The sequence below is a fragment of the Larus michahellis genome, chromosome 18 (assembly GCF_964199755.1).
Source record: "Larus michahellis chromosome 18, bLarMic1.1, whole genome shotgun sequence".
Lineage (NCBI taxonomy): Eukaryota > Metazoa > Chordata > Aves > Charadriiformes > Laridae > Larus > Larus michahellis.
In genome coordinates, this window is record NC_133913.1 from 3,304,258 (window position 1) to 3,318,461 (window position 14,204).

Sequence of the window (14,204 nt, forward strand, 5' to 3'; positions counted from 1 at the left end):
ATTTTGATTTATGTTGGTAACCAAGACCCCAAAAGTTTTCATCACAAAATAAGACACTTCTGCAGCTGGCAAACTTTCTAACTGCCAAGACGGCCAGCGCATAATTGGTTTAAGAGCTCACAAGGAAATGAGTAACAAAGAACTCCTGCCCCATGGCGTTTAGCGTTCCTGGAGATGAGGGTAGGATGCCTGAGTTAGCACCAGCGTTCTTCACAAAAACAGCCTGCTTCAGTGTTTGCCAAGAGCTAAACTAGTGACTTCAGTCAGAAACTTAATCAGAAGGCACCGCGGCTTGAGCAGAGCCGTAGACATTTTTTGCTGTTAAAGTTACAGTAAACCATAGCTTCTTCTCATCTGTGCATAGGCAATTTTTTTTAGCTAACTACTTTTATGCAACCCAAATAGTGAGGTTGTTAACCTTATTAACCTCTCCTCTCCTCTCTCAAATACATAATAGAGTTAATGACTTTTTTTTTTTTTTTAATGAGCCATTCTCCTTTCTCCATTCCAGCTACTGGGTTTGGTTTGAAGTGGTATATGAAGGTATGCATATACCTTGTATAGCTTTTCAGTTCTCAAGTTTCTTTATTTTTAAATATTTTCTTTTAAGAAAGAACTATTTTTATTTGGTTTTGCACAAAGGGATATACTCCAAACTGTCAATTTTTTCATCTGTCAAATACAGTTTGAAATGTTAAAGAAGGAATGGAATGGATGTTTTTTCTTTTTTTCGTAGTAGATACAGTAATCAGCTCTTTGAAAAGACTACATCAACCCTTTTTCAAATAAAAAAGTTGATATTTATCTATTTTGAGGTCTTTTACAAGTGGAATAACCCCATATAACTTTATAAACATATCATCCAGATATGCAGCTTTATATCCAGCGTATCTGCAGTCCACATTATACCCTGATAACAATGCGTCAGAGTAAGATGAAAGGAAGATAGTATGCTATAGCTCCAAATAACGCTTACCTTTCAAATATTTAAACCAAAGTTTCAGTATTCTCAATAGTCATAATGTGATATACTGGTGTAAAATTCTGTTTAACACACGGTCTCAGTACATTAAATAAAAAGACAAGAGAAATGGAAACGGACACTACGCTTTTCTAAAATGCCATAATTTGATATACTACAAGTTTTGGTTGAAAGGGGGGGTAATTTCAAGTGGAAGTGTTCTTAAGACTTCTGGTGGTGCCACGGCAGTTTGTGAGTCTGGATTGGAAAGCTTCTTTTACGTATTATTTATGACAGAAGTACGGGCAGTTGGTTGTGTCGGCTCTAGTGGCTTTCAAGATTGCTGGTAAAGTTTCTTGGTGTCACAGAATCCCGGACTGGCCGGGGCTGGAAGGGCCCTCTGGAGATCATCCCCTCCAACCCCCGGCCAGAGCAGGGTCACCCAGAGCAGGTGGCACAGGAACGCGGCCAGGCGGGGTTGGAGTGTCTCCAGAGACGGAGACTCCCCCACCTCTCTGGGCAGCCTGTGCCAGGGCTCTGCCACCCTCACAGCAAAGAAGTTCCTCCTCCTGTTGAGATGGAACTTCCCAGGGGCAAGTTTGTGCCCGTTACCCCTTGTCCTGGCCCCGGGCACCACTGAGAAGAGCCTGGCCCCGTCCTCCTGACACCCCCCCTTGAAGTATTTATAAGCGTTGATAAGATCCCCCCTCAGCCGTCTTTTTTCCAGGCTGAAGAGACCCAAATCCCTCAGCCTTTCTCCATCAGAGAGGTGTTCCAGTCCCCTCAGCATCTCGGTAGCCCTAGTTCGTCCTCAAACTCTGTCAGAGGCAGAGGTGACCAAAGACAAGATATGTTTATGTTTTGAAAAGCACAGCTGCTATTAGTTTGTATGAAGTATTTGATCAGTTGCCAACAACCCCCAAGAAAAAAAAAGTCACAAAAAATAACCTATTAATAGGAAGGTTGCAAAAAGGGCTAAGTTGGTCACTTAACTGTAAATTTCATAAATCCAGATATTGACTTAGAAGGCAGTAAGTAATGAGTGTAAATCCACACGATATCTAGACTAACAGATTTTTTTATATAATTTAAATATACATGTACATGTTTACTTGGACAAAAGTTTTGCCTCTAATGAAAAACAAAGAGACAATAAACTCAGTTAAATCACTCCAGTTAATGTCTTTTTCTGCATCTCCTGACAATCCTGAATTCACAAAGAAAACCATGGGTTTCCAGAGAGATTCCATGAATCCGAAAGAAACGCAGCACTAAAGAGTAGTTTTCCTTTAGTTATATAGATTTAAATGTTGAAAACAGAATAGTGATAGCTATTGTGTTGAGGGCTTAATCTCTGCTGTACCTGCTGTGACACTTGGTGATTACTGCTTTGAAAAGGTGTTTGAAACTGAGACAATTAAATTTCAGGATTTACAGTCAGCTCGGATGAATTTTCCCTCTGCAAATTGTTACCATCAAGAAGGCACCTGTCATCTTGGACCGTCAGTGTGAAAGCCATCTCTTCTGAAACCGGTAAGCAGAATTGCGCGTACGTAGTTTTGGTCTCAAATTTTTACTTTATAATCTTACTGCCTAGCCCTCCAGGTGTTCAATTCATATTGCAAGAAAAACAGTGACTATCAAAGCATTTCTTTCTCTTAAAGTAAGGCATAAGGAAAATGTGCCTTGTCAAGTCCAAATGTACAATGAATAGATGTGACCAGGGAAACAGGATGAGAACGCAGTTGCGTTATCACGTGTTGACCGACAGCCTATGTTTTCTGAGTGTTTCAGAGCCTAGACAATATTACTCCTGTTTTACCTTCAGTGTTCGTTAGCTTTTATTCTGAAGACACAGCTGTGGTAGTAAGACAATGCCAGAGAAAGTTAAATTCATTCAGACAAAAATCAAAATTGTGCCCTCCTTTGGCTTTTTTCCCCTGCGTCCTTTAATCGCCTCTGTAACCTAAAGCATCATACACCTTTTAAAGACTCAGGGCTACAGGTTTTGCGAGCAGGCTCATCTCACGGTGGAGCTGACCCGGAGCAGTGTTGCATCCGCTTTCTGATCAGTTACTTTCCCCGTACTCCTCTCCCATTGCTGCAAGAACTAGTCAGAGCTGGGGGAGGCAGCCGAGTCCCCATCTTCTGGGTCGTGTTCATGCGGTGACACCGGTTGCCCACCTTTAACACGTTTCCACTTCATCCTTCTGTTTTGAAACCATACTTTGACCTGGGTGACAGAAAGGAAATAATTACTTATTGCCCCAATCTGAGCTGTATAAGCAGAGCTACACGTAAGTGTGTGTATCGATAGACAGATGTTTTGTGGAGTTCTAGAAGAAAAGGTGAAAGGAACCTCACAAGTTTAAGCAATCCATTTCTCTAACAAAGGCAGGCAATCCTTTCTAAACTGTTCCAGGCAGATGTTTCTCTGAAACCCACAGAAGTAGTACAAGTACTTTGCCTAAAATCTGTCTTTATGACAACTAAGCGTGTCAGTCCAATGGGCACAGTGCATCTAAAGTCTTTTAACATCTAGTCCACCTGCTTCAGGAATTGTAATTTGCTTCACTTAATTGAGCAATTCCTCGATTGTCCACTTAGCTTTCATAAGGAAACCCTGACTGAGATCACGAGGGAACGGAAATATCTCTCTCCACAGAACTCTGCATTTTTCCTTATCACCTCAAAACACTGCCTGACCCAGGAAGAAAGCATGCATCAAACATCTGTCATTCTAATAACTTCCTGGTAATCACAGTCTAAGGTGACATCCAGATTCTGCCTGTAAGCCTTGACATATCAGTACGTACCAATGAGTGGTGGTAAACAACAGCTCAGTAGACATCAGTTAGTCCCAAATGTATCTTTAGATAACTATAATTGTACTTATTAGCTACTTACAGAAGTTTGTAACAAATGTGTTCTAAAACAATGTGGAGGCTTTGCATCAAAATACCTCTGTGCCATTGCAAAAGTGCACCCTCAAGTAACATATCTGGTTTTTAGCTTTAGGGAGAAGTTGTAGGGGAGGAAGAAGAAGAAGCTGGGGAGGCAGGGATTCGGGAAGTACTTGTCTCTCGGTGAGATCCAGGTTCACAGCTATCTCATATCTCCTGAGCCTTGTCAAGTAGTTATGGTGGGCAAATTCAGCTTCCAGCTCCCGTAGCTGCTCCTTTGTGAAAGCTGTCCTTTCCTTCCGGGATTTGCTGCTTGTTTCTGCCTTGCTGCTTGAGTTCTGGTTTTCTAAGAGGCAAGCACACATGGTGTGTAATTGGTGGTTATGTTCAGCTGCGGGAACATGCGTAGTGCAGAGGTCTGATACAAACTACTAATTGAAGTGAAACTCAGTGAAGTTTTCAGAAGTTTGTGTTGTGCCCCCTCGAGCTCAGCAGGACTAATCAGTGTGGCCGGTCTTGGGCTCAAGGGGACAACGCTGGGACAGCTCAAAGTCAGGAAGGGGTGGGCTGTCAAACAGGCCTGGGGCTGCAAGGTCAGAAAAGAGCAGCTATGGGAAGGAAGCTCTCATTCCTCGCCATCACTGCATCAAAATAATTTCCTTCCCCGCATCTTTACTTTCATTCCTTATATCCGTATTATTCCTCTCCCCTGACCTACCAAGCAAGAGGCAGCAAAGCCAGAGCTTTGGGTATATGGTGTGCGGCGTGTTACGAGTGCGCGGCGACAACCTCTGGTGCAGGGTGTAAGGTAAAGTAAGGTAAAGCCACTTAGTAAGCACCCTACGCTAACGTATGGCCTGGAAATCTTGTGCGTGTCGGGGCCGGGGAACACACGGTAAAACAAGCAACACCAGCGAACCAGTGCAGCGTGCTTTGAATTGGCCCACGATACTCCGGACTTTGAGCTTCTTCTAATCTTCACTAAATGAAAACTAGAGGAAGATCTGGTATCTGGGTGCATGATGGGCACCTGTCACTGGGTTGCCCCGAAAAACTTCTATGTTATTTGTGCACTTGGCTGCAATGTGGTCGAGTGGCATATTTCAAAGCTAAATCTCAAGCCGTAGCCAAAGGGATGCTGCACCCTAAAAAGTGCTAAAAAGCAAACAGAAATTGACTTTGCCTGAGACTGCGGCAATCTTTTTTCCTTTGCTGTTTCCCTTTTCTTTTTTTAATTTTCTTTTTAAAATTTTTTTCTTTTTTTTTTTTTCCACCTGTGATTTTAAAATTGGTGCTTGTGAAGAATCCCCAAGCGACGCACAGAAAACTGCACTTGTTTCGGTGAGCAAAGCCCAAACTGCCGATCTTTCAGGGAGTCAGTTTTACAAGTTCTTGGTTCTTTTGTCCCTTTTGCACCTCTGGTTGGCTAGATTCCCTGAACTGAAGATGCTAGTAGGTTTTTTTTGTTATGTTGAGGATTAATTACTTTATTTTTGTGTGTAAGCGGTGTGCAATGAAGTTCCGTGTGTCCCAGCATAATATTTCTACATAGAAATGACACACAAAATGGTAGCAACGAGCACGACACGCAGCAGCATCTTCTAGATGTCCCTTTGGTTGCCAAAGTAATAAAGCTGGAAAAAAATCTATCAGGTGTGGCTGTAGGCTTACTGATTGATCTGATATTAGCTCTGTCCATCAGAAATAGAGAAACCAAACATAGCTCCTGTTAGTGATACTGTGCACAGGGACCGGGGTATCACAGCCTGCGGTGGTACTGCTCTCCTTTCCAAGGAAATTAGTCTTGTTTGCATCAACATTGTTCTTGCTACTTATACTTCAAAAATCCCCAAATAAAGTTGGGGAAAGTATGCAAAACAAAAGTTTCTCCCCGTGCTTTTGGCCGCGGTTGTAGAACCCCCTTCATTCTCATCTCTCACCCCACGCTCACGCCATTACCTGTTTCCCAAAGGCCAACAAACGTGACTTTTGAGAGCGCGGTGGGGAAGTGGGATTTGAAGTGTGGGTCCCCTGCTGGGAACTTTGCCACCAGCTTCTGCGAGTCTTGCTCTCAAGGGCTTCCCTCGGGGTCTCTGCTCCCCTAGCAAACGCGCGGAGGGGCGAAGCAGCTTTCCAACGCCAATATCACGCTGCGGGAACTTACACCACATCTGTCAAATTAACCTGGGATAAAACCACCTGATGCAACCTGAATATACATGTGAGCTTAGCACTTAGCCCTGTGCAAAGGACATCCTTTCGAAGGGGCGGTTTCACCAATCTTCATCTCCAAAAAAACAACGTGAAGAATTTTAAATAGCTAAGTGTTTCTGGGAACAGAGCAGGATGTGTAGCTCGGATCCTGTCATCCAGGCTGCGTGCCACATGGTGTTGTAAAGAGCCATATGGTTATTCGTGGCTGGAGGTTTTGTGATATTCCAAAAGTGGAAATAGGGCCTAGATGCCTCAGGGTTTTGTCAACAGAATGTGGAAAACGGCAAATGTTGTATGAAAGGACAAATTGCCTTGGAAAGATTTTCCTACTGTACTGACAGGTTTTGGTTGGTTTGTTTTTGGTTTTTTTTTTAAGGAAAAAAAAAAGCTGCTCAGGAATCACAGGAAGATCTGTGTGCCTACCATGAAGCATGCCATACTTCCAGGAGCCCGACCAGTTTCCTTGTGCGGTTGAACTGAACAGCTGCCTTTCCCCAGGGCTGCAGCAAAATATGCACAGGAACCCAAACGGTACATGTTCCTGTGCTGTAAAGTTCCCAAACCAAAACCGGCGTCAGGCACCAATACATATGTGTATGTATGAAAAGGCAGCCTGTTCCCTGTAAAACAATGGGCCAAATTCAACGTTTGGAGCTGGTCAACAGAAGTCAGCTTTGCTTTGTGCCTGCGACCAGCATAACTGAATCAGAATCTGGTCTCACAAAGTAGTACTCGCTCTCCCTCACTGGGGTGAACTGGTCTGCTAACAACAGCCAGTAAACAATGCTTTGGAGGAAGGCGTAAGGGCTCTGCACTGTGCAGATACAGGATTTTGGCACCACAGAGGGCACTGGTATTGCTCAGAGAGCAGCTTAGGCACAGAAGTATGGGGGTCGCTAACGCCTGTATGCAGAGGATCTTACTTGCTTGTTAGATGTTTGTGGTGATCCACAGCCCACATCAATGCACCTGGTCTTTGTTGCTCTGCAAACTACTGGCGACGTCTGCAATTTTTGCCTCAGTAGAAGAAAGTAAAATAAAAATATGAAGCATCTGCACAATGTTACTTTTTTCCCCCCATGCAAAAGACTTTGAGAGCGTATTTATTCTAAGTGGTCCAATCACGTAGTAAGACACTGATAGATTTTGCTGTTATGGAAGATAAAATTCTGAAAGCTATCAGGAACATTAGCCAAGTAAAGTGACCTCATGAATAGTAGGTTCATGTGGCAGCTGAAGATAAAGCATCCGGAAGTTACTTCAATGTGCACCTCATGGAATAATGCTCAATGGAGGGTGCGTACGGAGGGCTGTGACACATGGCGCCCTGCACCCAGACCACTTTAAACTGATCAGGGACTTGCCTGTACTTTGCTTTTCAGTCCTTCTCAGGTTATGTGCTGCTACCTGCTGCTGTCTGCTCTCCCCTACTGCTTTGTCGTAGAATCGTAGACTGGTTACAGTTGGAAGGGACCTTAAAGATCATCTTGTTCCAACCCCCCCTGCCCTGGGCAGGGACACCTCCCAGTAGACCAGGCTGCTCAAAGCTCCGTCCAACCGACCCCATTTTTATGTCGCCGTGACTGTAAATGGGAATCACAAGCTTAGAAAATCCTCTTTGCAGCTAGTGGCAAGACTGAGAAAGACCGGCAGGCAGGAGTTCAGATCAGCCTTAGACGTTTTAATGCAAAGGTTTCCAGAATTCATCAGTCAAGGACGTTGTATAGGTACTGTTGTTAAGGGAGTCATTACGCACTGTTACCACGTCCTCATTGCCGCTGCAATCTCACTAACATTCGGCACCGTTTCATTCACATAAAATAAAGCTGTCTGAATTCTATTATGTATTATATTACTGTCGTTGGAGATCTGGGGCCTTCAAGTGCGTAATAACACAAGTACAGTTTGGGACAGGTCAGAGAGAAACTTTATTGAAATTTTATTTGAAAATGCTAACGGCTGTGGCTTGGGGATGGATGGCGGAGGCAGCCGTGAAAGTTAACATTAGGTTAACTTCTATCTTCAGGTCGTTTGGTGAGCCTGTGAAGTCAAGACTGAGTATGGCATCTAAATAAAGTCTGTAGAGGAAGGGAAAGGTGCGTGCGTGTTTATCCATGAGTACTTCTAGTAGTAGATGCCACTATTGTTACTGCCATAACAAAGCCACTGTTTACATGTTTTCAATATATCCATGCTTCAAGGAAAGTTTTAAAGACTGACAAGCTTTATTATTTTTATGCCATTCCGCTTATCTGTCAGAGAAATTTGCTTATTTTAGACTTTTCTCAGAATACTCTGCAAAGCGCCTTGTTCCAAGATCTTCCCTGTGTATCTCGTAAGAACTAGGGTCTTCACAAGGACCAAAGGCTTTTGCATGCACCGGTGCAAATCATGGTAATTCTGTATCTATATTGCAGTTCAGGTAAAATTGTGGTGGGTAAGGCACCAACCAAAAGAAAATAGTTTATTTTGTTGGTTTTGTCTTCAAGTGATTTTAATATATTTTTCTTTACTAGCCCAATCTCTGAAGAGAGGCTTTGGGTACCTAGATTTTTCTAAAGAAGACAAGGAAAATTCTCAAGGGAGAGGAAAGGCTTATGTTCCACTTAGAATAATCAATCAGTATGTGATATGTCCAGCTGCATTTCTGGAACTGCTGTAAAAGTGAAGGAAATGACAATAAAATTGCTCATAGACTTTCCCCTCATTTGTTTTATTTTGTCTGGGGGGCAGAAGGAAGGAAAAGCTTGCAGGAGGGCTATCAAATAATTCTACCTGCTGTCTGGTAAGCAAAGAAGGGAGTGAAAGGAAAAGCCACAGAATCCCCTTTGGGATGTTTTTGTTATTCTGCGTTCGCTAGAGTAACAACTTGTACAGAGAGCAAGAGTTGCTAAAAGGTAGGGAACACCATACCTTTCAGGGATGTCATCGCTTACAGCTCCCCTGGGAGGAAAAAGTATATGGGACAGCAGCAAGTATGAAAAGAAAATGTCAAGGGTGCTGGTAACAGAGAATAGAAGGAACATTTGTCTTCTACTTAAAACAGGGAGACGTGCTGTGGAAACGGTCTCTTTAAGAATAAGGATATCCCTGTAACCCGAGTATGCTGAAATCTGCTGTTTACCTCTGACTAGCAAATGTTATAATAAAAGCATTGTTCTCTTTTAAACTTTTGTAAAAAAAACTTCTTTGCATTTGGGTTTTTGGGAAACTTTTGCCTCAAACATGTTTTTGTTTTCAATGGAAATGAACTTAAATTCTACAAAGCTGCGTTTCTAAAGAAAAAACAGGTAACCGAGAGGAGTAAACCAGATTCTGGGCATAAAGAAGTCTGGAATATCAGCTAGTTTATATGTCCCCTGACAACCTATTCACATTGGAAGAGAACAGAGATTAGGACTAATTGTGTGACAGAGAGAGCACGACTACAAGCTGCTTGTTTAAATTGCAAAATGGAGAAATGAAAAGTTGGATGAGAGGTGGCTCTTCTCTAGCCAGCCAGTAAAACATAAAAATAAATCAATAGTTCTCTATCTGTGAAATGGGCATACTGGAAAGCATTCCCCACTTCATAGCAGTGCTGTGGGGAAAAGCATACTGTAGCCTGTAAATGAACACTATAGCACATGAACGCATACAGCATCTTAATTTTCCACAGCTTCCTTAGGAGAAAACAATTTAATGCATATTTCACGTACCTGGATTTGAGACAGCAGCAAATCAGAGGTTGTATAGCTATGAAATTATTGAGTATTGCGCTGTAGAAAGAATGTGTTTTGTTAACTAAGGTGACACAATGAAAGCGGTCTACTCTTTCTGCGTTGTTGGACATTGTACCAATGGAGATACTTTTAGTACTGCTTGTTTTTAGGAAAAAAACATTTAATATTTAGTGAAGCCAAGCAAAATTTACATCTCAAGGGAGACTTTGCATCTTGTACCACAAACTGAGATGTCAAAATCCTAGTACAGTATTTCCAGCTAGCACAGGCAGCTCAAGGTGACTGCCGCTCTCTTGTGCTTGGGCAAATGGCAGGTATGCAACACACAACTCCACATCCTAGCACTTTCAGCTCAGTTCATGCGTGCCATGTGATTCCTGTTTAGTTACAGCAAACGCACCCTGTGCTGGTGAGTAAAATGCCTGGTTCAGTAAAGAAGATCTGCAGGAGTGAAATACAAACACCAGAGGTCATCAAAGAATAAGCCATTTAATTTCAGTGTTATTGTGTAAGTTTCCCCAGTCAAGAATTACAAAATGTTTTCCTCATCAGTTTTATTTCTTAGTTCTTAATCTTACAGGGGCTCTCATTCTATAGCCTGTACTATCCCACAACCCTGATTTCATATCACCTACCTGAGTTTTCCTTTTTTCTTTTGGACGACTTTTTCTCAGTCTCATTTGTAGTATTTACTGGTACCTCATCGTCTTCAGTCATACCCACCGCCGCACTCACTAGATTTGGGCTGCTGCCTTCTGACTCCTCAGAACCCAAGGCCAGTCCTGGGTTTAGTCGTCTTCTGGCCTCAGTTGCTGCAAAATGCCAGTCAGAGTGTTGGAAGGAGGGGTGCTGCTCCACAAACGCTCGCTCCTCACGCGGGAAGCTATGGGGAGCAGTCACCAGGCAGGAGGTTGAGAAATCAGAGTAAGCAGCAAAATCTGATTTTTGACGGAAGGAGAACGGTGCCGGTGGGTAGTGGTTCAGCCCTGCTGCTGTGCTGACATCCGCGGGGGTGCTCCGCAGGCACCCCCAAAGCGGGGCAGGAGGTTGTGGACTGCGCATGCAGCTGCTGCTGGTGGGATCCATTTGCTTCCAATCCTGTCCACACGCCAGTGTTCGTGACTGGTTACAGCTCAGGCTTCAAAAATCAGAAGAGGAGCAGAGAGGAAATCTTCCAAATTTTATGGAATAGATTTCCTTCCTAAACAACAGTTTGTTTGTGGGTTTTATGCTGTTGCAGACTTGTTACTTTGGGAACTCTTCTAAACATCTTCATTGTCCCGAGTGGAAAAAGGCAACCAGATCTAGGCAGTGTTTGCCCTGAATCGCTTCCCAAGGCCTGAGGCTCGCTTCTTTGTGAAGTGCTGGACATGAGCGAAACACTTTTTAAATACTGTGCTGGGGGGAGAGTGACAAGTTTGTGAAGTGAAATGTGAGAGAGGGGAGGGAGGGGTTAATGTACATACGCTCAGCCCCTCCAACCAAAGCAAAGCAGGCAACTATTAATCATCTGAAACCTTATATGCACATCTAATGGGATTTGCAGATGGAGCCTTTTAAAGAAACAATGTCTGTATTTTTTTTAAAAGGGAAACAGCAGTCAACACAAAAAAAAAGGCTTTAATGTTTCCCTGTAACGCTATGAAGTTATTTTTATTGCACTGTTAACGAAATTCCCAAATTCTTGGATTTGGAAAAAGCCCTAACACAGAATTCAACAGATGCCAAATTTCAAGAACTAAAGCGGGAAATAAAAGTAAGGACTTCACTGATTATATATAATTTAAGCCCCAATTGTGAGTTTAAAAAAAAAAAAGTAGCAAACCTGCCTTGTTCACACGTGCAAGGTCTTGAGTGATTTTTGTTTGGTTGGTTGGTTAGCTTTGTAACACATGCATTTGCTGAGTTTGCTGACAATGGCAGTTATTCTTTCTGTATTTTACTTTCCAGAGAATTTTCAATATGCCACTCCTTCCTGCAAGGAAATCTCCTGCTTTTATGCCAATGGAAGACATGTTTTTCATCTTTTGTTGAAAGTTTTATAGTTTTTCCTAACAGAAAGCAGATTCTTAGACCCAAGAGCCATCACACTTGAAAAGACATTAACAGGGAATCTGTTCTCAATCCCTTTTTCATGGGAGTGTGGCAGCTGGGAATGCCCACAGCCCTGCCACGCTAGGGTTACTGCAACTTCTCTCAAGGTTGTTCTCTATGTTTTTAACGACAATTTATATGTGCATGTGTTCCATGTTTCCATAATCTGCTTGCTACCATTTCCAATACTTATTCCCCCAGGCCTTGCTATAGATCGTGTGCGCCTCTTTCCCTTCTTTTGTGCTGTCTCGTAGACACAGAGATTTAGCAGATGGACACAGAGCCTTCATTTTCACAGGGGCTTAAGTGATACCTTTATTTGGCTTCTTTATAATTCAGAATGGTAACATTTCCAGGAATCAGGAGAAAAAAAAAAGAAAAAGATGTGCTTATCCTGATATACCTGTTGTTTCTTAGAGCTTGGCTTTTTCCAAGAAGTCAGATGTGTTTAGTCCAGTTCTTTCTGAACAAGAACGTCAAATTCCATTCTATCATGTGAATCTTGACTTTCTTGCAAAATACTAAATATCTGATACCTAATTCATTCTCTAGGAAGAAGTCTCCTAAATATTTAAATCTGTTGATGTGTTATATTAGAGGATAAGCGTTAAAAACGTATTTCATACTGAGTGGCAGGAGGAAAGTCCTCAGACCGCTCATTTTCTGAAAGGCCAAGTTACAATGAATTCATGAATGCTGCAAATGTTCTGGGCACTGGCAGAATCTAAGTCAGAGTCCAGAACTTTTTGCCAAAGCAAAGTATTTCATTTATACTCTCCGTGTGTGTTGTCGTACGCACAAAACTCATGCGCTTCCGTCACACAGGATCTTAGGCGTCTGTATGAATTCAAGCCTAGGTCTGTTGTTTTTTCAGTCCTACTTTCAGTCTACAAAACGATGTAGCTAATTAAGCAAACATGTTCTTGGGGGCATAGAAGGGAAGGGGAGGATTGTCCATTAGTCCGATATTCGCTGCAGCTTTCGGCTCCTGCTCAGGAATCCCCACGAGGCCCGAGCAGAGGCCTGGCTCTGGGGCAGGACTCAATTTCTGCACATCCCTTTGCTCTCCGAGTTAAACTGCTTGGACCCCGTTTTCCCAACGGAGGTCTCGCTGTTATTCCTCCAGCTCCAGCTGTGGGAAAAAGGAGCTGGTGTCCCCTTCCCAAACGTGAGAACCGCGGGCCTTGCCCTGCTCCAGCACCCTCCGCAGCTGGTGCTGCCACTCAGCTGCTCGGCGGGGGCCTGTTTGGCCTCGACATCCTCCTGACACCTCATTCCTGAAAGGAGAAAGAACAACAATCCTCCCCTCCTGCGAAATCCCATTTGTTGGGTCGAGGCAGCCACCTTTAACCTTCATAAAGTCAACATCTCTTCGGTCAAGCACCGTGTTGGGTAGGAAAAAAAAAAAAAAAAAAAAGGCATGGATGGAGGTCGGGGTTTGTAATGAATGCTCCCATAACAAAGTGAGGGCTGGCAAGTGGGGATTTATCTTTGAGCTTTTTATCAGTTCATTCTGTGACTCCCCCGGGAAAGCGTTTCTCAGCCGTCTCTCAGCCTGAGAGGCCTCTGAGCTCTGGCTCGCCCTGAGGCCTTGCACAGTAATTTGCGTGACTTCATGAAGGTGAAATGACCCAGCCTGGGCCGTGCCCTCACCTCCTTTTTCTGGCGAGCCAATTTTCTTTCTCAATAAAGTCCAAAACATCTCGTGCCACTTTAATGTAGACCTCTTCTAAACCACCTCCACGCTTGTGCCATTCCTCGGCACACGGGAGCTCTCTGGGGCAGCAGCCCTGGTCCCACTCTGCTTTTGCTGCGCCTGACCCAGCCCAATTGTGTTTGGTGCTTTTGCACTTGAAATACAAAGTGGTTTCTTAGATTACAGATTTTACTCTGATCACAAGGCAAAGGAAGGTTTGGCTTTGCAACAGAGAGACGCTGGCTGATGCTTATCTTGTCAGAAGTTTAAGAAAAACTTACAGGCTTGCGATGGAAAAAATTCTAGGCGCCAAAGTCTGCTCTTGAAATTTTATGAGCTACTAAACTGCAAGTTAATAACACCTTTCATTTAAAAAGGAGTGCTCCCTAGACGACTTTTTTTTTTTTTTTCAATAAATCCTAAACAAGGACTTGTGATGTGTGCAACTGAACTAACTGGGAAAGTTTTCGTCCATCCGGGTACTGGACCAAGACTGGGGAATTCCTGTCCATGGAAGAATACCTGTTATTTAACTCCATTGAGCATTTTAGCACTGAAAGAAAGCTCGAGAGCAACAAATAGCCAATACTAAATCCAGGAAGCTGCTGCTTAGT

At 43.2% G+C, this 14,204-nt stretch overlaps 1 protein-coding gene across 1 annotated transcript; it reads right to left on the reverse strand.

Moving 5' to 3' along the window:
• Nucleotides 1-784: 784 nt before the first annotated feature.
• On the reverse strand, nucleotides 785-11,200 carry MEOX1 (mesenchyme homeobox 1). Its single transcript, XM_074562405.1, has 3 exons — nucleotides 10,436-11,200; nucleotides 4,038-4,210; nucleotides 785-3,194 (listed from the first exon to the last, which is right to left on the reverse strand). The coding sequence occupies exons 1-3, from the start codon at nucleotides 10,884-10,886 to the stop codon at nucleotides 3,072-3,074; spliced, it is 747 nt and encodes a 248-aa protein (XP_074418506.1). The 5' UTR covers nucleotides 10,887-11,200; the 3' UTR covers nucleotides 785-3,071.
• Nucleotides 11,201-14,204: the final 3,004 nt, after the last annotated feature.